Source organism: Aulostomus chinensis, chromosome 2 (genome assembly GCF_037954235.1).
Source record: "Aulostomus chinensis isolate RoL2024-O1b breed Wild chromosome 2, RoL_Achi_v1.0, whole genome shotgun sequence".
Taxonomy (NCBI): domain Eukaryota; kingdom Metazoa; phylum Chordata; class Actinopteri; order Syngnathiformes; family Aulostomidae; genus Aulostomus; species Aulostomus chinensis.
Genome location: NC_141321.1, coordinates 31,667,115 through 31,692,647, shown reverse-complemented (window position 1 = coordinate 31,692,647; position 25,533 = coordinate 31,667,115). Strand labels below are relative to the sequence as shown.

The 25,533-nt window shown below is 44.8% G+C and overlaps 2 protein-coding genes across 4 annotated transcripts; one reads left to right on the top strand and one right to left on the bottom strand.

Annotated features, from left to right (window-relative positions):
* The first annotated feature begins 840 nt into the window (after positions 1-840).
* On the top strand, positions 841-18,345 carry LOC147269739 (aminopeptidase Ey-like). Of its 3 annotated transcripts, XM_086190085.1 has the most exons (23): positions 841-1,443; positions 3,766-3,908; positions 4,191-4,330; positions 4,992-5,118; positions 5,239-5,393; positions 5,699-5,812; positions 5,960-6,103; positions 6,376-6,441; positions 6,602-6,667; positions 7,646-7,818; positions 7,890-7,966; positions 8,047-8,180; positions 8,264-8,319; positions 9,132-9,279; positions 9,622-9,713; positions 10,641-10,748; positions 10,892-11,059; positions 11,151-11,291; positions 13,001-13,082; positions 13,184-13,300; positions 16,769-16,782; positions 16,866-16,891; positions 18,266-18,345. In XM_086190085.1, the coding sequence occupies exons 1-23, from the start codon at positions 842-844 to the stop codon at positions 18,271-18,273; spliced, it is 2,901 nt and encodes a 966-aa protein (XP_086046211.1). In that variant the 5' UTR covers position 841; the 3' UTR covers positions 18,274-18,345. The 3 variants fall into 3 exon arrangements, with proteins under 3 accessions (XP_086046211.1, XP_086046221.1, XP_086046202.1); XM_086190095.1 differs by lacking the exons at positions 16,769-16,782; positions 16,866-16,891 and having other exon boundaries at positions 18,266-18,281; XM_086190076.1 differs by lacking the exons at positions 16,866-16,891; positions 18,266-18,345 and having other exon boundaries at positions 16,769-16,855.
* A 1,683-nt stretch (positions 18,346-20,028) lies between these two features.
* On the bottom strand, positions 20,029-21,178 carry LOC147269738 (uncharacterized). The gene is made up of 2 exons (XM_086190059.1): positions 20,419-21,178; positions 20,029-20,272 (listed from the first exon to the last, which is right to left on the bottom strand). The coding sequence occupies exons 1-2, from the start codon at positions 21,163-21,165 to the stop codon at positions 20,219-20,221; spliced, it is 801 nt and encodes a 266-aa protein (XP_086046185.1). The 5' UTR covers positions 21,166-21,178; the 3' UTR covers positions 20,029-20,218.
* Positions 21,179-25,533: the final 4,355 nt, after the last annotated feature.

Genomic DNA, 25,533 nt, shown 5'->3' with positions numbered 1-25,533 from the left:
TCGGTGATGGCAAGTATTCAAAATACTTTTTTAAAACCGATTTTGCGTAACATGAGGACATCTTCTGTACGTCGGGCTTCTGCTTCTTCTTCATTTTAATACCTGGAAGACCAGATGCAGCCGAGGTGCATTGCTGCCCTCTGCTTGTTACTCGTGGCTCTCCGTTTACCAGTTAAGAAAAAAGATTGAATAAATTAGTTTACCACATTTCTTGTGTCTGGGATTAATCAGTCAAAAACGAAACTGTTATTCTTCCCACTCTAAGGTCCATAGGCTAGTCTTTAGTCAGGGAAGATGCTCTTTGTTGAGATCAGCTTCAGATTTGTTGCAAATATGTTTTCTGTTACAACAGAGTAACTTCTCCATTTCTCAAAGACGCAACTGTTTTGTATTTGGTGAATGTAGTGTTTACACAAGCTCTGAGTCTAAATAAAAGAGGGGGAAAAGAAAGGTTTATGTCTTGTAAAGTAAATCCATCTTCAGACCAGTTCATTATACAACTTTGGCTGCTTTACAACTGAGAAGCCGGATCTGTATACACTTGTACACACACACACGCACAAAGTTCCACTTTCTTTCCACTGCCACACAATTTACAGCGTGAATAAACAGAAACAAGGCAGGCCAGGGGGACTGTCCTGCCTGACGACGTTACTCAGGTATGAAGTTCACAGATCAGGCAGCGTTCTCGCTTATCTCAAAGCACATTACACCATCTTGTTTTGGACTTTCAGCTGTTTCCACGCCCAGGATATGAACCATTAACTTTGGGATTCATCCAACAAAGCAAGGGATAAATAGGAATCAGCCCCCAGTTCCATTCTTCTTCTGTGGTGAGGACATGGGCAAAGGAGTCTACATCAGCAAAGCAGTGGCAGTAACCTGTGTGGTTGCAGCCATCGGGGCCACAGCCACCATTATCGCCCTGTCTGTGGTTTACGCTCAGGAGAGGTCAAAGAATGAATTGTCACCTTCAGCCACTGCAGACCCCACCACACCCTTGCCCACCATCACCACCCCGTCCACCCCCATGGAGCCCTGGCAGCACTACAGACTTCCAGACTGGATTGTTCCCATCTCCTACAACGTGACTCTGTGGCCTCAGCTCGAGCCCGGCAAAGACGGCCTGTACATCTTCACCGGGAACTCCTCGGTGATCTTCAGATGCATCAAGGAGACCGACCTCATCCTCATCCACTCCAACATGCTCAACCTGACCCTCTTTGATGGACACCTCGCCAAGCTGAGAGGCCTGAATGGAACCACTGCGCCCAGCATGAAAGAAACCTGGTTAGAGTTTCCAACCCAGTACCTGGTGGTGCGGCTCACCGGCAGGCTGCAGGCCGGCAGCACGTACGAGCTCCACACTGGGTTTGTTGGCGAGCTGGCTGACGACCTGGGGGGGTTCTACAGGAGCGAATACGAGGAAGATGGGAAGAAAAGGTATGATGCTTTTTTATTACCTCTTTCATTTCTATGCGATACTTATATGAGAAATGTGAAGTAGTACGGAGACCTTGGTAACATTACAGGCACACGATGCAGTTCGAGTCAGTCATGTCGGAGAACGCGCTTCTTGGCATTAATGCGTTCTCATCGTAACTGTCCATCGAGATTATGCAAATCAGGGAAATGAGATTTACAAAGGTGTAAGAAAACACTCATCACACTTTTTGATCAATCAATATACTGGGCATATAGATATGAATAAGCAAATTTGAAAAAATAAAAGAGAGAAGTTATTGAAACCAAGTTGTAATTATAATTCTGCTGCCTTTGACACGGTGAGCCATCGGATTCTCCTCTCCACTCTTTGAACTCGGCATTTCAGGATCTGTTGTGGTTCAAATCCTACCTCACAGGCAGATCCTCCAGAATGTGATGGCAGGGAGAAGTGTCTGAATCACATGGCTTTTCTACAGGGGTACCCCAGGGGTCAGTGCTAGGTGCCCTACTCCTCTCCTTACAAACCACCTCACCCGCTGCTTTAATCTGCTCGCACGGCTTCTCCTACCACTGCTATGCTGACGACACTCAGCTTTTCCTGTCTTTTCCACCTGACGACACAACTGTCTCAGCTCGGATATCAGCGTGTCTGGCCGACATCTCCACATGCATGAAGGAACGCCACCGTTTACTCAATCTGTCCAAAACTGATAGTTATTTAGTTTTTGTTTTTTTTTTAGTCGAGGGAACCCATGGAAATGTTAACCTCCTGTTTGCAAACAGACATGCTTCATCCCTGCCATGCTCTTTTGTGAAAAGTTGATATACAAAATAGATACATTTTGTGTGTGTGTGTGTGTGTGTGTGTGTGTGTGTGTGTGTGTGTGTGTGTGTGTGTGTGTGTGTGTGTGTGTGTGTGTGTGTGTGTGAGAGAGAGAGAGACAGAGACAGAGAGAGGAAGATCCCATAATGGTGCAGATCTGCTGTTTCACACATTCTGGGCTGAGGTTTCTGGTTAACTGAGGTCTCCCTGGTGGAGCTATGTGCTCTCCGAGAGGTCTCTATTTGTGCACGTTCTCTTGAGAGAATGATTTGGAATAAAAACAAGTCCTTTCTTCCTTCCTTTCTTGCCCTGTAAATCCTGTGTGCGTCGTAAGAACAGGAAAGTACGAACTTCTTATTCCTTCATGCCTCTGTTGTTATTTACAGTTTTCATGCTGGAATCTTGAACTGATAAGACTGTTTATTCACAGGCCACCAGCTGAAAGTACATGCTCACGGCCCCCCTGTAAAAGATGATTATCATGATGGCCATGACAACAGGGCCAACGCTTTTGTTACTGCTGAACTTTGTCTGTTACATAACTAACTAACATAGTTTATTAAAGCAATGTGACAGTTCTGTTCAACAGCAGTGCACCCTACAGGAATATCAAATATTGAAAGTATTTATTTGGCTAAAATACCAGGTTGTTACTTCCTTGCTCTACTGTGCCTCAGCATCTTATATTTACAGATGAATTCAAGTTACGTGTCAGTGAGTTCTGGGAAACTATGGCAGAGAGTTATATGATAAAATGTGGTAATGAGTGTTTTGTGTCGCATGTGTATGATTTGAAATGTGCTACTTTGGCGTCTCCTTGTGGTTGTATTCAAAAATACAGTTTGACAATTTTACAGCCACTTGCTAGATGCGTGTGTGTGTGTGTGTGTGTGTGTGTTTTAAAAAAACAAAGACAAAACCCTTTGACTCAATCATCATTGCAGTCTCGTAGTTGCTTTTATATAATTCCCTTTTGGATTCTTGTCCCGTTCTGGATGAATTACCCTCCATAAACTTCCTGCGGTTAACCAGGTAGTTAAGAGCCAGGGGCGGTGTAAGTGATCTGGCCCTGGGCAAACGTGACCTTCTGCATTTTGTTACCTCACCAAAACCGTGTATTTTGCCTTTTAAAGTCCCCATAAAGATATGAGTTTCCCTTCTTCATTACTTGCTTGTGGCTCCAGAATGCAGACGGAGCTCCAGCCATGTCGATTTTCATTACATAATTGGCCACAATGATCATATGATTACAAATATATATGGAAAGTTTCAACAAAATGCCAAGCTGTTGAACAGTTCATATTCTGAGCGGCTCTTTGACTGACAGCACTGCTGAACTTCTACTGGTAAAAACAAGCAGTTATACAACAGGTTCCTTTTTCTCTGGCCTGCTGAATTCATTCAAGAACCTCTAGATGTGAACTAGGCAGCAAAAAGACGCTAAAAGTATGTAGTATTCTTATCTGTGTCTTACTTTTGGTGTCTGTGACGGTCAGAGTCGTGGCCACCACTCAAATGCAGCCAACAGACGCCAGGAAAGCTTTCCCCTGTTTCGACGAGCCCGCCATGAAGGCAGTTTTCCACATGACCCTCATTCACCCCCGGGAGATGGTGGCTCTGTCCAACGCCATGAACTACGGCAAGTTCCCGTCTCTGTCTTCAGTCTCTCCTGTGTTACAGTGATTCCAATCTAACTGGTTAATATGCCATTTAAGTTTAAATAACAGTAACTGAAACTCAACGTATGATGCGAAATATTGTCCGTTGGTAACAGACGTCCCTCCTGATCAGACAGTTTGGTGTCGACTTCATAATTTCCTGCTCTCTGTGTTTAATGAATGAATAATATCATGTGATTTGCTGGCTCGTACACACACAGCAAACCTCTAACTCGTCCTTTTCTTCATTTCTCTCCTTCCAGAACCTATCAACATCACCATGGCTGGCCAGGATTTAATGCAGACCAGCTTCAAACCCACTGAGAAAATGTCAACCTACTTGCTGGCTTTTGTCGTGTGTGACTTTACATACATTGGGACCGAACCGGGTGTAGGAGTTCTGGTAATTATCTATTGGATCTTAAAGTCAGTCTCAATGCTAATTAATGCTAATTAACAACTTAATGTTAATTCACACTGTGTGGTGTTCTTTTCTCTCTCTCTGAGTGCTGTAAGACTTGTTACCTTGTCATCTTTTCACTTCCCTGGATTATGATGCTAACGTAGGAGGGTGATCGTCTTTTGCACGCATGGCTCCTTCCTTCTCTGGAGGAACTGGTGTTTTGTCGGCTTGTCAAACTTTCAGAAACTCTCCAGGTCCTTCGGAGCTGAATGAAAATAACACTTTCATCCAAGTCACAGATCTTGTCCAGCTGCCATTTTCCTGTCAGCCAGCACAATGCATGTTGGGTTTTATTGCTTTGTTGGTAACCATCAGCTGTGCACTACCTCTCCCACTGCATTGTGGGACAGTTTGAGTCAACTAGGGTCTAATTCGTTACAAACATTCAAACAACAGGACCAGATATCCAGTTCGCTGTATCGTTGACTTTGCTGAGTGGAGCTGCTGCCCGCTCCTGCTCAGGCCCCAGTAATCGAGAGAAGTCAAACAACTGATCTAATGAGTTGATTACTGACCCGGTTGAGTGTTTCTCTGCCGCCCTCTGCTGGACTCAATGCTCAGCTCTGGTCTTTGTTCTAATAAAAGCTCCATCTGTGTCCAGATCAGGATCTGGGCTCGCAGGAAGGCCATAGAGGAGGACCAGGGCGACTACGCCCTGGAGAAGACTGGACCAGTACTGGCCTTCTTTGAGAAATACTACAACTCTCCCTACCCTCTTACAAAGTCAGGTAGAGCTCACACAGGCCAACATGGACTTCATTGTATTACTACTGCAGTTATACCTGATCATATGAATGCTTTATATTTTTGAAGCTGTGCCCCATGAACTTATCTGATTGATCTTTTAGACCAGATCGCTCTGCCTGACTTCAGCGCTGGGGCCATGGAGAACTGGGGTCTGATCACCTACAGAGAGACCGCCCTCTTATATAACCCAGCTGTGTCGTCCAACGGAGACAAGGAGTGGGTGGCACGGGTCATATCCCATGAGCTCGCTCACATGGTATCACACCCAATATTGACCCCCGGCTGAATATTTGATGAACTATGTACAGTACTGCAATATATTGTGTCAAGTTGTATTGTGACACGTATCACATCCTGAGGTCCTTGCTCAGCCCCGTTTTAAGCGCAGAGTGAGAGCAGTGGTTATGTAGACCAGAGGAATGGAAGTATAAGCTAGCGTGAAATAGCACGAAGTACCTGAAAGAATGCAGAAGTTGAGTAAATTAGTAACTTCCACCGTAGAAACCTTTCTAGCTCAGCAGAAAGATCTCAGTATTGTCAACGTTGCCGCTCTGCTCTCAGTGGTTTGGGAACTTGGTGACCACGAGGTGGTGGAACGACTTGTGGCTCAATGAAGGATTTGCCACCTACGTCTCATATCTGGGCGCCAACTATGCTGAACCTTCGTGGGACATGGTGAGGAACCCAGAAGTACATTGACTGTGACTCTCTTGTCATTGCTGCAGCAGGAGGGGATGTCAGTGCGTCACCAGCAAATGGGGTGGCGCGTTGTAGCATCCTGTCATGGTGAAATACAAACATTTTTCTGTTCTTTGGTTCCAGCAAGACCTCATAGTTCTTAATGAGATCGTCGGTGTGATGGCTGTAGACGCCTTGGCCTCCTCTCACCCACTCTCATCTAAAGAAGAGGATGTCCTGACGCCAGAGCACATCGGTGAACTCTTTGACTCCATCACATACAGCAAGGTGCGGTATAATTGAGGGTAACACACCACAGCGACACCTCCCCCAGAGAATTGTTCCTTCATGCTTCACCAGACAAGATACTGGCATCCGCTAAACACAATAAGAACAAATCAAACTGCTTTTTCTGTCTGCGAGGAATCCTTGACACTCTCATTGGGAGCCACGGAATCAAATTACTCAAGATCGATGATAACTGATCCTCATTAACGCATTGTTGTCACATCTTATACGTCTCCTCGCGCCTCTGAAATACTTGTTTTTCCCCATCACAGGGAGCCGCTGTCCTCAGGATGCTTTCAGAATTCATCACCGAGGCTGTCTTCTCCAGAGGGCTCCACGTGAGTGCAGCTGATGAGAATCCGAAACCGAAGCGTCTCATTTCAGTCCCTGTCATACCCACCTGTTCATGTCCTGTATCGACCTATTTTGCTTGCTCCAAAAAAAAAAAAAAAAATCCTTATTAAAGTGCATAATCAGTATGTTTTGTTCTGTCTGCAGACATACTTAGAGGAGTTCAAGTATAGCAACACCGTTTACACAGACCTCTGGAAACACCTGCAAATGGTAAGATAACATCATTATCATGACTGACAACTTAATCTGCTTGTTCCTCTGGGCGGGAGGGGGTGGTGGTGGTGGGGGGGGGGGGCAGCACACAATGTGATATTCACCTGCCTAACTTTGTTTTTGCCAGTCAGTGCGGCGCAGGTAGAGCGAGGTCGATGAGGGTCACTCACCCATAACACAGCCAGCGTCTGCTGCTGCTGGAAACATAGTCAGAGAAAGACGGAACCAGAGTAGCATAAAATCAGAGCAGTTTGCCTAAAGACGCTAAATTTTCACCAGACTGACACTCAGACAGGATTAAATCTGACTGGGCTTCCATTGGAGCTGTTTTCAGGGGTGTCATCGCCGAAGAAGGACTCCTCGTCTGGAACGAGTCGTGTCCTTCTCTGACTCGTCTCTATTGCCGGAGAGCAGTGGCATGGCTTGTGTTCAACATTCAAATTCACAGAGAGAGAGAGAAAAAGAGAGAAACCACCAGGAATCCCTCAGCTGTCTTTTCTTGATTTTATATTACATTTCTCTCAGATTGGGGAGACCAGGGAGAATGTCGTTTTGTGGTTAGAGCTGTTGTTCCCGGCAGACTTCAAAAACAGCCTCGATAGCAACGTCACTTCTATTTGTAAAGCTCACACCTGCGACGCCGCCAATGTTGTTTAGGCTTGCCAGGATAAAATTTTTACCAAATTTTATGGCAAAACCTCAAATTCCCATCTGCTGCTGACATATGCGAGAAGTCAAGGAATCCTCAGAGTCTTCACACTTCATTCTCCAGGAAGTATTAAATTTGGCAGCAATCTATCCAACAGTTGTGGAGATAGTTAAGTCTGGAAGAAAGAGGAGGGCTGACTATCAGACAAACGCTGGCCTCCCTGGAGCCATGCTGCTGTCTGAGGGGAGAGCAGATAAAGAGAACGACTTTGCAGGGAAGGCAGACGACTCATACTGCTATTAATTTTTCAATGTTCCTCTCTCCAGGCGGTGGATGAAGCTGGCATATCTCTGCCCGGCACCGTGGAGGTTATCATGAATCGGTGGATCCTCCAGATGGGATTCCCGGTGGTAACCATCGACACCCAGAGCGGGAAAATCACCCAGAAGCACTTCTTGTTAGACCCAGAGTCTGTGGTGGACAGACCTTCAGAATTCAAGTAGGAGCGGCTTTTATCTGTGATTATGTAAATACGCTGAAGAGATGTGAACATGCTGTGTGTGGCTCTAGTTACGAGTGGTTTGTCCCTGTCACATGGATGAAGACCGGCGGAGAAGAAAATCAGCACTGGCTCCTTAAAAAAGAAGGTAAGATACAGTTCAGCGTGTTTAAAAACCATGTGTAAAACCACAGATGTTTCATATTCTATGAAACTTGATTCCAACAGACACAAACCCAGCCATGGCTCTCGGGCCTGATGACTGGTTGGTGGCCAACATAAACATGACGGGCTTCTACAGAGTCAACTACGACATGAGGAACTGGGAGCGCCTCCTCGCTAAGCTGAGCTCCCAACACCAGGTACGCCGCTGACGCCTGCGTTGACCCCTGCAGTCGTGCATGAATGACCACTCACACATCTCAACCGCTGGTTCACTCCTCAGGACATTCCAGTCATCAACCGAGCTCAATTAATTGGTGACGCTTTTAACCTCGCAAGGTGAGATCCCGTCTTTACAAAGAATTCTTGTCAAACACTGAAAGAGAGAGACGAGCTGCTAGGTTTTTATCTAAAAAAAACTCCCACCGGCAACACTTTTTCCTGTTTAAACAAAAACCTGCCTGTCTTTATCTGGTCTTTTTTTTTTAATTAATCAAAGGATAATAAAATTCAAGAGGGCTGTGCATCCTAGCACCGGTGTTTAAAAAAAGTCTTAAGATATATATTCTAAAAAGAGGATTACAAAGTAAAATGGATAAAATGTATGAAAATTACGTATTAAAATTAGATTCAAAATGATTTATGTATTTTTTTTCTTTCGTGGTGTTGTTGTCGATATTTTATGAAAAGTTTCAAGCAAAAAATAAGCCTTTTGCTCAGCTTTAGCATGTGAAATGTGTTCTGTGCAACAACAACAAAAAATGACTGAGCTAACTAAACTGTAGGGGCGGCACGGTGGAGCAGTGGTCAGCACTGTCGCCCCACAGCAAGAAGGTTCCAGGTTCGAGCCCCGGCTCGGGCACGGGGTCTTTCTGGGTGGAGTCTGCATGTTCTCCCTGTTCCTGCATGGGTTCTCTAGCTTCCTCCCACAGTCCAAAGACATCAAGAGGGGACCAGGTTAATCCAGACTCTAAATTGACCGTAGGCGTGGCTGGGAGAGCCAATGGTTGTCTGTCTCTATGTGTTGGCCCTGCCATGGACTGGTGACCCGACCAGGGTGAACCCCGCCCCTCACCTGAAGGATAAGCAGGAGAAAATGGATGGATGGATGGATTGACTAAGCTATTGATCTATTAATATGCTATTTTCAGGGCAAAGATGGTCAGCACAACTCTGGCTCTGAGGACCACCAAGTTCCTCCTTAAAGAAATTGAATACATGCCCTGGGAGACAGCCAGTCGCAACTTGGATTACTTCTATCTCATGTTTGACCGCAGTGAGGTTTATGGACCCATGCAGGTTTGTAAGGAACCGTCAACATTTGGTTTACTTGCTGAACGAATTAATCCTACTTTAGTTTGTTGTAAAGACCACAAATCTTTTCTACTTAAATGGTAACCCGATCTGACTGCTTTCGCGCGTCGGTAAAGGCCGTGGTCATCCCCCACGGATCAGCTTGTAGGTGCCCTCTGAACCTGCTGCTCACGGTTGCAACTGCAGCAAATCTTTTCCTCATAATTTTTTTTTTATAAAACAATGCGCATTAGAAGTGTCGTCCTTGTTCATTTTCTTCTTAACGTCACTTTGATCATTTCAAACACAAATTCAAATCAACCAAACGTTTGTATCCTCATCCCTCAGGCTTACATCAAGAAACAAGTTACTCCTTTATTCAAGTACTTCAAAGATGTCACTTCAAACTGGACCAGGATCCCTGACAAGCACACCGATCAGTAAGGGTGTAAACACCTTGTCGTCTGTTTTCTTTTTGAACTCTTTTGAACAAAAATTACACGACTTATCGTGAACCACACACCCGTATCCCTGCTGTCTTAAATGAAGATTCAATATTGATTTCGAAAAAACTTTAATGGCCCCCTCTGGGAAAACTGGGTAATTTGCAAAATTTCTTCCAATCCTCACTCAAAAAGATTTCCCTATCACTACCTCACATAACCTTGTCCACATCATGCCCCTGTCTCCAGTATCTCCTTTATGTGTTCACTTCAATTTGCTCTTATCTTAATAGAAATATATTCCTCTACCTCTCCCACAGGCTTCGTGTTTACTTCATCACTTACTTTCTCATTCCTGGCAAACCCCTCTGAAATTCTCCTACAAAGAGAAAATAATTTTCCGACGAAGCTTTTAAACCAGATGACATTGTTCTCACCTGATCATAGTTTAGCGGACCACTGAATGTACATGTCAGCCTTATTTATGTACAGCAGCAGTTGATCAAATTGATGACCAAACTTTAAAAACCAAAAAAGAAGGAAATATTATGAGGATTATAACAAAATAACACAATTTATCCAGTATACATAAAATGAAAGTTTACATCTATCTAGGTTTTTTTTTTTTTTTTTTTTTTTTTTTTTTTACTTTAGGTGATTGAACAAAGGCTGCAGTTTTATGACTGAGTGGATAAATCTGAATATTATTGGCAAAACACTGGTGGGAGATGTCACGTTTCTTAGAAATAGTCTCCAAGGGCAACATACATGACAAACAGAGGATGGGGCCCAAAACGGAGCCTTGAGGAACCCCACAAGAAAGTGGGGTAAATTGAACAAAGACAGTCCCATTTGTCAAGTACAACAGAAACCATAATCAGTTTTTCCCCCGACTTCCTGCAATAATATCGTGTTCCTGCTCAGGTACAACCAGGTGAATGCGATCGCTATGGCCTGCAGTACAAAAGTGGAAGGCTGTCAGGAACTGACCACTGGCTGGTTCTCCCAATGGATGAAAAACACCTCCGACAGGTGTGTAAAGAATTTATTATTATTATTATTATCATTATTATTATTATTATTATTATCATTATTATTATCATCTTCCGTTCTGGGTGCTTACACGTCCTTCTCTGCTGTATTAACTCTTTGGCATCTCGACCGATTCCCTGCAGCATTAGCCCCAACTTGAAGTCCGTCGTTTACTGCAGTGCGATTGCAGCAGGAGATGTGGAGGAGTGGGACTTTGCCTGGTCCATGTACAAGAATGCCACCATCGCTGCCGAGGCTGATAAACTCATGTATGCTCTGTCCTGCACCAGACAGACTTGGCTGCTCAACAGGTCCGACTTTTAATTGCTGCATTCTTTTTCCCGTGTGTTTTTGCTCTCCTGCCGTTTTAAACATTGCCAACCTGTGCTGCGTGTGCTACAGGTATCTGCAGTACTGCCTTGACCCAGAGAAGATCCGCAAGCAGGATGCCACCTACGTCATCAGTTACATCGCTGGTAACCCCGTTGGCCAGTCGCTGGCCTGGGACTGGATCAGAAGCAACTGGGACTACTTAGTCAATGAGTGAGTTTCCCCTGAGCGTCACACTGGTATGAGATCTGGTGCTGCTGTGTAAGTCAGTAAGTCTAGGCCTGCTGTGTCAGGGATACAAATGTTCCCATACTTATAACCCTATTTAAAACTCTGCTGTTTATTCTGCTGTAAGGGGCCGTGTCCACCAGAGCAATTTCAACCGAGGCCAAGTCAGAAAGACAGACTTTTTAATTGGTTGCAATGGGAGTGCCTCATTTTTATGCTGTGAAACGCCAGCAGCGTGATGAGGTACTGAGCATTTGGTGTTTTGTTTTTTTTTGTTTTTTTCTGACTGCCAAGTAACGATCAACTTTTGGGTAAAATGCAGCTCTTGTCACGTCACTTTTTTTTTTTTTTTTTAACCAAGACGACAAATCACAGTGGAGGAGAGGAAGAAAAATTCCTGCAAAGCCCAACATTCACATGCGCTATGTGTCACCTCATTTAAATGAAGAAATATTTTGGGTTGCGACAGTGAACCGGATCAATTTCCTGAGGCGACAGTAAAAGGATCAATCGAACTCTTGATTGCTCCATCCGGTGGGAAACTCTCTCAGACACAAACGAATGCTCGCTGTCTCTGGCGAAGGGCGGGATAATGAGCATGTTACTAAAACGTAGCTGGTTGGATTCCCTGGCCCCGGTAGAAAAAATGTGTGTGAGAATAGCGAGGGAAGGGTGGCCGGTACTTCCTCCTCCTATAGATGTGTCTACAGGTTAGAGAAGTGAGCTTGTTACTGTAAGGTTGCAGGTTTCGATCCCTGGACAGCGTCAATCTGGGTGAGGGAAGTGAAGAAGCAGTACGGGATGGCAAACATGGGGGATTTCGCCATCCTCCAATGAAACTACTTCCCCCTGGTGATTCTCCTCCCTGTCAGGTCAATAGACACGTGGTGGAGGAAGCGTGTGATGAAGGAAGCATATGACACTCACCAGACCAGCAGAGGGGGGTGGAGCAACAACTGGGACAGCTTGAACTGGCAACGGGTCAAATGAAACAGAACACCAGGACACACAAGTTTCTAAGTCTTGTGCCAACAACAAAACATAAAAGTATTCTTTGTGCGGGCCGATGATTTTTGTATCTTTTGTTCCACCGCAGCCACCCACCCTCCTGTATGTTAGTTTATGAGTTATGAGTGCTGGTAATTTTAGAATGAATTGGTAATGTACCATTGGGGAGAAAAACACTAAAGACAAAAGAAAAAAAAGACACAAGTATTACTCTCACTGATACTCCCTTAAATAAAAAGGTTAAAAAGAAGCATCAATAACCACCAGTAATCAGTCTGGGAGGTTTTATGGTGCTATACGTGTTCCTGCAGCGTCTCACCTCCAGTTATAACTAACGTTTAACCGGATAATTCTGTGCAATGAAAGTCTATGTGCTGTGTGTAACTGACTGTGAGGTGTTATATCACCTTTAATTTAGCAGGCCACGCTATTTTCATCCAAATAAATTCTCAGCTCACTGGTTTCTCCTTCACACAAAACTCCTCCGGGGGAGCTGAACTGGTAACGAGCGGCCGTGTTTCAGTTCAGTGAGTGACAATACCGGTTCCACTCAAGCACTGAAAGAACTCGTCTGTTTTAATGAACTTGTTCTAACGATGCGGAGGAAAAAAAGAATCAGAAGCCTTGAGGACGTTTAGTCAAAGTGAACACGGAATGATCAGAGCCTCCCCTGTTCTTTCCTTCAGTTACGGCAGCGGATCGTTCTCCTTCGGAAGACTCATCGACGGGGTGACCAAACGATTCTCCACTGAGTTTGAGTACAAGCAGGTAGGCAGCGATTCACCTCCTCTTGGTTAAATCACAACAAATTTTTGCACTCTTCATTTTCATTTTGCACGCAATCATTTTCCATTCGTGCTCCCGTCCAGCTGCTGCAATTCAAAGAAGACAACGCAGGCCAGTTGGGCTCGGCCACCACGGCCCTGGAGCAGGTGCTGGAGAGGACGAAGGCCAATATGGACTGGGTGACCGCCAACAAGAAACAGGTGCTGGACTGGTTCATATTGGAAGCTTCTTCAGATTAACACAGTTCTTAAAATATTCCGCTGATATTTGTTAAATTAATTGTCACGCACCGGATTTTCAAGTCCTTTTAAAAAAAAAAAAAAGAATTTGTTGATACTGTAATAATAAAATATTAAATGTTGTTTGTACTGCGAGGTGAAATTAAAATATCCTATTTTGAAAGAACTCTCTGTGAATCACATCATATATATGGCGTTCAAGGAATCCTTCTCTGCTGTATTGTCAGGGACTGAAAACCCACACGGAAGTCCAGTTTGAAGCAACAAAATAGGCCAGCCAGGTTCAGGGACTGAGACACCAAAGATGTGTTTGCTTTCTATGAGGTCCTGAGTCATTTTAGAGATAGATCTTCCCAATATGAGGCGATAATCCCAGCCACAAACAGCAGTTTCGGAGCTTCATCCAGGGTCGGTTATTTACCTTGAGCCTCCGGACCACCAGTCATGTTTACACAGGAAAGGAAAGGTGCCAGTTCTCTCAGTAGGGGCCTGTCCTTGAAGGCTTTAGCGTGGAAGTGCTGCCTGTTTAGCACCTCATTGTCCTGGTGACAGCTGCAGTGTTTGTCTTAGGAAGTCTCTCCGTAGGTTTGGTTTTGGAGTTTGCATCAAATTTACCCAAGAAACAGAAATAAAAACCCCACTAGAAGGAATGGATTTTTCATAGAGATAAATAGTTTATTCTTTTCAAAATTGTGAAAAATCAATAAATAAGCAATTTTATGTACAAAAAACTCAAAAGGACAGAAATGTATTTTGTTTAAAAAATAACAAAAACAAGACATTTTGTCCATATATCTTGTTAAGTATCATTGTTGCAATGAAAGTGTGGATTCATCACTGTGTCTCTCAGCATTGCCCAGAGAAGTTGATATTTTGGGCCGGTTGCTGGGGCATCCAGTACTGCTCGCTGCTGCTGAAGCAAACTCCACGTGAAACCTGGCCACAGAGAACACAAGCTGGTTAGATACTAATTCAACCGCTCACCCTCATGAATACATCAAAAACTATAATATCATCTAGTTCCAGTATGACGTGAGCATACCTGACTGGACGGCTGCAGGGAGAACATCTGCGCTGTGCTCACGGAGTCTTGTGAGCTGTAGCTGTCTTCTGGCTGACCCAGGAACTGGTTGAGGGTCTGAGGAGGCTTTGGAAAGCCTGAGGATCTCCTCTGCTCCAGGACCTCCTCGCTTAGGCCCAGCTGAGACGAAAGGTAGGAGATGTAGCGGATAGTGAGGCGCAGCGTCTCGATCTTGGTCAGGGTCTGTCCGGCCGGTGCCACTGATGGCGGGAGGTAAGCCCGGAGGTGATGCAGAGCCTTGGTCAGATCCCTCATCCTCAGCTTCTCCCTCTCGCTGGCTGTCTGGCGCTTCTTACCCGGATATCTGGATCGGGATTTCTTAGTGGTGGCAGTGGTTGTGGAAGGCAGAGACTGAGTCTTGTGGGCAGGTTGAACCGCTGCAGGACTGTTGAAGAAGAAACAGTTCAAGGCATCGTTTGCCTGGAGGTACGTCGGGGAGAAGCAGAAGGAGTCCACAGAGGAGGTCGGAGAGAGACTGCTGCCAGCACTGAAATAGCCAGGGTCCGAGGCCGGATCGAAGGCCAGAGGATCGTAAGACTTGTCCAGCAGAGCTTCACAGTCGAACAGGAAAGAGCTGTGGTCCTCCTGGAGCTGAAGAGGCGAGCAGTAAGAAACATCCATAGCTGAAGTGATGGTTGTAGGGTCTTCCCTTGAGCAGTGAGCTGTCAGTGTGATGCTGGTAAGGCAGGCAGAGGATTGTGAGGATGACCTGGGAGGCTGCTCCATATATGTGGTGGGAGGTGCGAGGTTGCACCTTCCGGTCCTGAGAAGCTTTGGGAGCAGGGCTGACACCTTGGCCAGGGGGTCTCATGGGAATGAGGACAGCTCTGGGACGAGGTGCGACCTTGCAGCCTGCACAGGCATCATAAACCAGACAAGTTCACACTTGGCTCCTGCAGCCTGGGAACATAACCCTGCCCTGACAGGGGTTGTACCAGGGTCACAGCTCTGTCTCGAGTGGAGTTGTGATGGGACATCGTCACCAAAATATCCCCAAACACTTCAGAGTTTCACAGAGTTTCTAGTGATTATCTGCCATGTGCACTAATGGGAGAGAAAAGCTGAGGAAACCTGCAGTGTCTCAACATTACGATTACTTTATGTGGCACTGAAGCTGCTAATTTGCTGGCCCTGTACCTCTGTTATGATGCAGTATTTTAGTGTTATTTTAGTGTTAGTTTGGTCGTATTTTGGGGATATTTTAGTGGTATTTTAGGGTTATTTTGGTGGTATTTTAGGGATATTTTAGTGGTATTGTATTCCCTGCTCAAGGTTGAAGAAGTGTGCCAGGGCAGCTGTGACGTGCGAGGAGTTTACACCTCATCTTGTTTATGCAGCAGTAGCCTCTCAAGCCTGGGAAAGCCCACAAGAATGTGCAATAACTGCAGTAATAATGGTTTAGCCCCCCCCCCCCCCATTTTCTATATATCCTGGCATATCTTTGGCACAAGTATTTTCATTTCTCACATTGCTGACGTTACAGCCTGCCGTTAAAATGAGATAATATAGCCAAATATTGAAGTTACACTATTGGAATGAAATCCACCAAACTTTATAAAAAAGAAAACTCATAAATTCACTGGTGCTACGTTGCCTCAAATCCGTGTCACGCTGCAACGCCATAGCAGCAGCCAATCACATGTGCAGCATTTACACGCTCAGTTGCGCTAACAGTAGTTGGGCCGTTATGTCATTCAGCAGCGCAGCTCTCCGTGGACGAGGGTGTCAGGTGGGGACTGTGGATTGGAGACCCGAGGAGGGTTCCCACAAACCAGCGTGTCACATTTTGTCACTTCCCTGCGGCGGAGGTGAAACCTTGTTATGAGGAGATGTGATAGCCGGTCTCGCACGGCGCTCCGCCACCTCGCTGATGCAAGAAAAACACAACATTGCGGGGCCTCCAAAGCATTCAAGCGCCAACGTTTCTCGTGTATGCAAATCAACTCCAGTGAAAGCGACTCTGCCTGAGAAGAGATGATTTGGGGTTCAGCTTTCATTCTTTACATCCACATGATTGACACCTAAGACCACCAAATGCACCGACTACCAGGGCTCACAGGGTCATGAGGTCCCCCGGAAATCTCATGGAATTTGAACACAGCTATTCTCAAGCCTGGGAATGTTTTGTTTTTTTTGTTCTTTAAATAAAAACTATAGCAAGCCAGAACATTTTGGAAAATGCTAATTTTCTTAAAATACCTCGATATCAGAGTATGCGATTCAGTTCAAATCTCTTTTATTCATATTTAGTCAACTTTTATACGATAGCAACCCATGCAGCTTGACATTCACTTCACTTAAATGTTGGTGGGTCATTTTGACGTGGTTCATTTTTCACCTGCAAACAGACATTTCAGAGAAGGTGTGGCCATGAAGACATTCCTCAAGAAAAGCCGTTGCCGATTTATTGGTACAAATGATCACGATTGTTTTATCTACAAATAGGATCCCCCCTCGGTTTTACATGCAAGGTAAATAAACGCTCTTAATATTCCATTTTAATCTCCATGTCAGTGGCTTTCCTTCGCCTGGTTCTTCCTCCCGCGCTGGTAGGCTGCTGCTGCCGCCGCCGCCGCTGCTGCTGCTGATAGAGAGGATCTGATTTCTCTTAATCCACATTAGCTCTGATGGTGTTTACTCACATGTAATGACTGAATAATCAGCACAGCAGTGTTAACCCTTTCATCCCAACCTTCTCCAGCCCACAGAGGTTATTGGCTTTACGGTGATGAAAGACTTAAATGAGTATATTAGGCTTTGTGTTAGGTTTGCTCCTCGCATATCAAATGACCTGCATGTATGTGGCAAACTAAACACGCGGGCCTAATTCCTCTGGCTGATATGGAGATCCACACTTCTCCATGAATACTAAAGCCCTCTCTAGTAGGTAATTAAGGCCAGAGGTGCGAGGGAGGGTCGGGAGGATCCATATCTAGTCTAGACTCAGCGGTGCCAAGGACCTCTGCGTGATTGCAGAGCCCCATTAACAAAGATACACTAAATAAACGAGATCAGCGGTGGCAGGCGTCTCAGGCTGGATAGAGGGAGAGTCACAGCTCATTCCATTAATTTTATTGCCATTATTTTAAATCCTTGAGAAGGCCAGCATTGACACCTGCAGTTAATTTACATGAATTCATCACAAAGCATGTAAATGAACAAAAAAATTGTTTTGTTTTTTGTTGTTGCTTTTTGTTTTCTTTTTACAAGTATGGTTTTGTTATGAATGAAAAATAGCATTGAGATCAAAATAACTGTCGTCTTGTTGCCACTCGGCTTGAGATACTATAGTGTGGAGAACGATAGGATCGTTTTAAAGATCATCACGAAGACCAGCACGACCAATACGCAGCAAGACTTCTCACCGCTAACATTCATTTATGCGTTTATTACCTCATCAACAAAGTGCTTGAAACGGCCAGTGCTGATACATGCGATCAATTCAGATAATTTACCGCAAAGCCTTTGAGTTCAACACCTCTAAACAACATCGAAACTGCCTTGCACTGCACAATGTAAATATGCATGAATTAATAACCTGCACAATTAGTATCCAAATCACAGGAGCTGCAGTTTTTGAAGTACTGAAATGCGAGATGCCTGGCCTACAAGTTATATGTAAAGTAGTTCTATACTGCATATTTTTGCTGGATTTCTTTTTAATGTTCTCATACCTGCTGCTATTATTAGTGCAGCATTTACAGCAGCGCTGCTGCAAACCGTCACCTCCATTTTATAACACACACACACACACACACACACACACACACACAGTATTTATGTATGTAATTTGATGTTTGCTCTTTTTCCCCTTTCATAATTCATGATATGTTCCGTGTCTAAAGTAGAATAAGTGCGAAGGTTCCTCCAGAGGACATCATTTCCTGCATTTGGAAGACATTTGAGAGAAATTCATGAAGGAGATCCAACAGATGGGGAACAATTCTGCTGAGTTTGTCAGGTAATTAAAATAAAAATCCCTCTGCGATTGTCCTCCGTAACAGCGTGGATTCTTCTTATTTTACATGAATATTGGTTTGAGGGAAGAAAAAAAAACTTTTTTATAAAGTTTCTGTGAGGGGAAAGGCAATAAGAATTGATCTCAACAAACTTACAAAGCATGAACATAAATGCTGGTTGGGGACGTTGTTGCGGTGGTGGTTTGTGTTTTCTGCAGTATCTAAATCTGAAATCTATACTGCGGAAACTCAGGTTTCCACTTTGCCTCTGATAAGATACAGAAAATAAAGAGAAATCATTTGTATGAAATAGGGAGCCCAAACTACCTAAAAGTATATCTCGCTCATCTCGAATTAGCCTGGACAAAGATAAATTACAGTGGGAACACAAGCTCGGGGAGCACCTGACAGTAGGACAACCGAACGCTATCAAAATTATACTTACAAAAATAAGATCAATGAGTACAAAAGTGGCTAAACTTTATTAGCACTTTTCACAGACAGAAGTCACAGACGGCTGCACTCCAACAGAGAGGGAGACAAATCGATAGGCCGCACCGAGAAGAAAGCTCTAACTACATCACATAAATACAAAGAATGAAGAAAAAGATTTATAAAGAAAAAAAAACTCTAGAGTTGAAAAATGCAGATTCATTGTATATATAAATACAATAAATCTGCATTTGATTTGTATGTGTGTCAGGGATCATTAGGGTCTCAAATTTGATATTCTTAGGGTTTTAATTCACTTATTCCATCTCGTATCTCGATTATCTATTTTATTCCTCTTTGTTTCAGCAGCATTTTACTGGCGCTCATTTTTATTCTGTCAAGATTTTACACTTCTGTTTCTTTCACTCATTAATTTGATTTACTAATGTGTTCTTTACTTTTACTGTCTGAACAACTTTGTCCACGCGTCCGTCTCAGTACATTTGCCAGTCATTTATGACGCACTTTGAACTGCAACTTGTTTAGTTCGAAAGGTTTTCTGCACAACTTTGATTGACCGATCGTGGATGGAGAATGACTTCGTCCCATCGGGATAGGAATGTTCCGGCGTCGATGCAGGCGACAGCTTGAAGCAGCTCCGGATTGATAGGTGCTGGCGCTGACGATCACCCTGATGTAACAGAATCATACGATGATAGCAGCTCCGTGACACGCGTATGATGATATTGTAAATCAATCTAACTGATGGTTGGTTTTTATTTTCAGATTTTGTAGCTATGACAACCACATTGGCCGGAATAATCCTAAAGTGGCAGGCCTAATCTGCAGGTCACTCCTCTCTGGAAAGGATTAAACCACGCTGGCAAAAAAATAAATGTCCCTCAAAGCATAGAGAAGGAGTTCGGGTTTCTACCTTTTATTGAGGTTTTATTTGATTCTTTTTTTTCACCAGTGTGTTTGTGTTCATAAGGAATTGGAAAATGTGCAGTTATTATTTGTTTTTAACTTGCGGCAGAGTATTTTCTGTCGTTTTAATCCAGATCAGACGCCACTCCAGCCAGTGCGGCTGAGGGACCAGCAGAGGGCGCAGTGAAGCGTTTATTGAACTCAGACCACCAGCTCCACACGTAGAGGAGACTTGTGAGACTGATGACGCAACATGATGACGTTTTAACATTTTATTATAAATAGTGGCATAATGAAATATAAAAATAGTTCGACATATTCATATTTACACGTGACATTTCATAGGACAAAATAAATACAAAATAGAATAAAATGTATCTCAAATAAATTATTTGATTCACAGTGAGGCAGTTTAAAGCAATGAAATAGTTTGCATATGTTGTTGGATGATGATGATGAGGATGAGGAGGAGGAAGTTGTTTAACCCCAATACTCTCGAGGAACCAGCGGGATGCAGAAGTCCTTCCCACACATCTGCATTCAAAAGAAATTAAAGGAATTTTGTTAACATTTTTTTTTAACTCAGGACTAAAGTTACTAAGAACACATGATGTGCTTCTTTCTTCTTCTTTTTTTTTATAAAGTCATAACAATCATGTTTTGTAGAAAAAAGTTCATACCTGACATGAGGAAGGTTGTGTTCCGTGAGGCAGGACAGCATCCAGGCTGACATCTCTCGGAGGGAATTCGCTGTGCGGCCCACGGTAATGGTCCACTCCAAAACTACAGCTCCCAGAGTGCAGTGTTGCAGGCTGGCTGTGACACTGGGCCGGATACAGGTTGTGGTTCAGGTTCTGGCCCTGCAGCTGGGTGGATTGGCCTCCCGTGGGGCCGTGCTGGAAGTAGCTGGGGATGTCAGGGGAGGAGGCGTCGCTGGCTGAGGTGTCTCCCTGTTCCTTCCTCTGAAACTGCACCTCCTCGCTCAGGCCAAGCTGGGCTGACAGGTAGGAGATGTAGCGGATGGTGAGGCGCAGGGTCTCAATCTTGGTCAGAGTTTGTCCAGTGGGAGCCACGGAGGGCGGGAGGTATGACCGGAGGTGATGAAGAGCCTTGGTCAGGTCCCTCATCCTCAGCTTCTCCTTCTCACTGGCACTCTCCCTCTGCTTGCTGCGGATCCGGGTGGCCCGGCCAGTCTTGCGGCCCCGTCCAGATAAGGAGCAGGGCGAGGTCTTGATGGTCTGGGAGTATCCGCTCTTTGCTACCTTGGGAGTCGACTGTGGCTGCTGCTGGTAGGAGGGCGAAAGGCTGGAATCCATCGAGTGGACAGGAGAGAGGGTCTCTGAAGAAGAGACACTGGAGAGGTCCGAGTCGGAGCACCACTGGTACTGCAGGCTGTAGTCGAGCAGAGGGACCGAGGAGGTATCCATGTTGTGTGGAGGAACTCAGTGGTCTGACTGGAGAGACTGGGAGGCTGTGAGTGCTGCTCAGCTCTGTTGCACTGGTTTATAAGTCCAGGCCAGGCCACAGAGGTGTGAAGTGACACCTCTGCAGATTCTCAGAAACATCACTGTCCAGAGCAGAGGCCACTGCCTCCCCCCAACCCCCCCCCCCCCACACACACACACACACGGACTCTCTCTCTCGCTCTCTCTCTCACTGGGACCCAGTCTCTGGATCTCGCCCTCTGCTTCTGTCTCTCCCTCTGAGTCTGGGAAAGTTCAGCTATAACAGTAGAAGTGTGAATTTTGACCCCTGCTCATAACAATAAACATGTTTTGCCTTTGCCAGGGTTTTGGTCCCTGCAGCAACACAAATGCGTTCTGCACATGTTGAAGGATTTGTTGCCGGGGATGATCCCATTTCTCTCGCATTCACTTTTTTAACACCGATGCCCTAAAAAAAAAAAAGAAGAAGCTGGTCAGCGAACAGGAGACCATGACAGGAGAGTGCGATGAAAGTAAAATATCACAAATATAAAAACTATATTGGCGTTCTAAAAAAATCAACCTGGATGGAGGCGGCATCCTTGCTCACACATCACATCACGTTATTCTGCAGCGCTCCAGGCGGTTCTCACTATCAGCAGTGTCATATTTTCACACACCAAAGCCGTCAATCTGTCACGTTCACCACAGAAGAAGAACCGCGTGGATTTTCATTGGGATCTACAATCCATTCACAACCAAAGATGACGCAGGAATCCAGGCATTAAAAAGACTCAAAAAGGGTTTACACAAGTCTGCACAACAACGATGGACAGATGATTTGCGGCGTTAAGAGTGTGAGTGATTCAATTTCATGCTACTATGTACGGGGGGGGGGGGGGGGGGGGAGGAAATGTACTCTTCCGCAAGTACTGACATTTAAGCACTTTTTTCGGATTAAAATTTCACGCTCAAACATCGGATCAGTTTCCCGCCCCAGTGTAAACGCCAGCGTCGTAAGAGCACGTGAGAATCGGCCTCATTTTCCTCACCAAAACATTCAACAAGTGTTACTCACGTGTAAGTGCATCAATATTAATCCAATTATAAGGTGTCCATGACAGTAAAACACCCTAAAAAGAAAACGGACATTTTGCTTAATTGATACTCTGATAAAACTCCAGGCTACAGTGTTGGACTGACATGCAGCGAAGCGGCTGCTTCTAATAGGGAAACTATGAAACTGGGAGTAAAATATGATTATCTGTTTGTTTTTTTGTTATTAATCTATCAGCACTGATGACGAGTAGCTGCAGCTTCCACCTCCTTTTTCAGAAAAAAATTAAAAAATTTAGAAAATCACCTGCAGTAGTTCTTGCTGTGTCATGATGTTTCCATCAAAAGAAAAATGGGGCAAAATGTGGATTGAAAAAAAGACTCTTTATGGAAACAAAGACACACAAACACACACACACACACACACACACACACACACACACACACACACACACACACACACACACACACACACACACACTGAAACAAACAACAAACCCCACTCAGGCTGCATCAGTATGAGGAGGTTACACAAGCTAGCATTAGCCTCACTAAGCTCGGTGCTAGCAGCTAGCAGTTAGGCTAGCAGAGGGTTGCAACACAGCTGTTGTTCATGAAAACTAATAAATATCCAGCTTTAACATTACGTATGTTTGTTTTTTTTAACCGATGTATTTGTGTGCACGATGTTCTTGACATGCAGCCGTCGTTGTAAAGTAAACTGTTAGTCGTTTTAGCAGAACCTCACCTGAATGTTTAGTCTCAACCTCCATTCCCTCCATGTTAATGTGTTGGTTTCTTTTTTAGTTTTTGCTGTATCAACGCTGAATGTTTGTCTTTTGTTCGTATTGTAATTTTTACTCTCCTACATTTAACCTGAACCCAACGGCGACCATTTTGAGGGGCAAGATTCCTTCCAGGAAACATTAAAAACCCTGGCGAAGTTGATGTGCTTCCAAATTTGACACTGGGAAACTTCAAGTTGGCACCATCAGAGAGGCAGACCTGGACTTTAACCGCGCTTTAGAGGTCAATGGCTGGAGGCTCTGAGGTTATCAAGCACCGGAATACACAAACAGCAGGAAGAATACATTCGAATCTACTTTTACCTGAGTAGAACTTTGAATAGTACCAGTATTTTATTTGGGTGTTTTTGATTTGCTTAAGTAAGGAACTGTTTTCTCTCTTTCTTTCACTGAGGCACTCTGTCTGCAGCGAGCTCGTGATGATGGAACCGTGACTGATTGAACGTTTTGCTGGGTGAGACGAGGGGGAGGGTTGAGATGAGTAGTTGAGCAGGAGTTGATGGTCTGGCTTCACTGGTGACTTTACTCAAATCCAGCAGCAGCAGCAGCCACCGAGCGTGAAATGCCTCCTCTTCCTCGCCTCACCTCCAAACTTGAACCTGACTGCAGTGTCGTCTTTTGATCTCTTATTTCGCACCACTTCTCACCAGCATAATCATTTTACAGCCGCGGCGGGTGAGGCGGGAGCTGTGGTCTCTGACCCTTCACTTGCTCCGTCTTGATTAAAAGACAGAGAGAGAATTGAGAAACTTCTTCCACCGGCGACTCAGTAAACCGTCCCCGTCCTGAGCGCCTGACATATCCAGTAAGTCTAAACAGATCAAGGCCTGATGAAACATGATGACCTGCGTTAGCCGGCTTCAGTGGAGGTGTGATGGTTTCACACTGATGAGAACTGATGAGTCCGGAGGCGTCGCTTCACACCTCAGCGGTGAGAACCTGGAACGCTGCAAGGACCACTAACCTTTCCCCTGTCCTTGTTCTCCCCCCCCCCCCCATTCTTTTTCTCTGGTTGCACCGCAAAAACATTTTTGAAAATAGATCTGAACTGGAAATGTGAGTATTTTATTATTAATGTGCACTACATTTAAATGGTCTGCAGGGAGCATTTGCATTGGTGGTGGTGGTCGGGGGGGTTACAAATATTCAGAGAATGATTTCCCTTTCTATTATCCGTCACAGCAGCTCAGGCTTCCTTGAGCTATGGGGTCATTTCTTCTGTTATTCATCTTCACATTCTTGACATCTTTTTTTTTTTTTTATTGTCCCCGTACTCCGTGTTCTTTATTAAATCATCTTAACCTCAAAGTTGTCATCGGTTCCCAAACCTCAACTCGGTGAATAACTCATGGATCGTCAGGACATCCCGGCTGCTTCAGAATGGAGGATTTATTTTCCCCAATAGTCGAGCCGATAAGCCGCAATGCGGATGGCTCCCTGAAGCTGTCAAAAAAACAACAACAACCCACTGATCCAACATGGGGCTCATCTCAGAGCAGGAGTCCATCGGGTGTGTGACTGTCGACCCTCAGCCAGAATCACGGGACTCCTGGGCGCTGCTGCTGCTGCTGTGTCAGGCTGAGGGCAGCGTGAACTGGGGCTGAACCCGCGCTGCGACCCTGCCAGCCAGCCTGACCAAGGTGAGGCTGTGGGAGCCTGGCTGGGAGTTTGGCACCTCTGGGTGAACGCCCACCCACAGCAGGCTCTGAGGCTGGGCTGCCTGCCACCTGTCTGGACCTCCTGAGTCCATCAACCCCGGCATGACCTCCAGACCCCCCACCCCCGCCACCACCTCCGTTGGCGTAAAATAATTTGAATATTACACCAAATACAGAGGAAAATCAGAGGAAATATGAACAGTATTTATGAACAATAGAGAATTATTCATATGTTACTGTTAACTGAGGAATAAACTAGGAATAAAGAACCAGCCTCCTTCCTGCGTGTCCGGCCTCAGCCTCAGCAGCTCGTTTGTACCAGATGCATTCGAATTCAACAGATACTTCACATTTTGTTCATCATTATTTACTCTTCAGGGTTTTTGTCTGATTTGTTTTTTTCCTTCTTTAAAAAGTGAAAAACTGGAAGCTTTTTGAAAATGAATTCTTAAAACCGTGTATACAAGACTATGGCTGGTGCTGCCGGGCTGGACTTTTATACTTTTACTTCAATGCTAACCAGTACTGAAGGATGCCTTGTCATTCAGTACCACATCCTGATATGTCAAGAGCGTCCAAGTCGCGGTAATGTGCGTAAACATAAAACTCATAGAGTAAAGTGACGTCGGTGAACGATCCAAGACTTTTGAACGTCTCTCTGGCGTGAACGGCAGGAAGCAGCTTCTGCTTGGCGAGAGATATAATTTTTAGTTTCTGCAGCTAGAAAATCCTCCTGTCTCTCTCTCTCTCTCTCGCTCTCTCTCTCTCTCTCACACACACACACACACACACACACACACACACACACACACACACAGTGAGGAGATATCAGAGGTTTTACCACATCTACT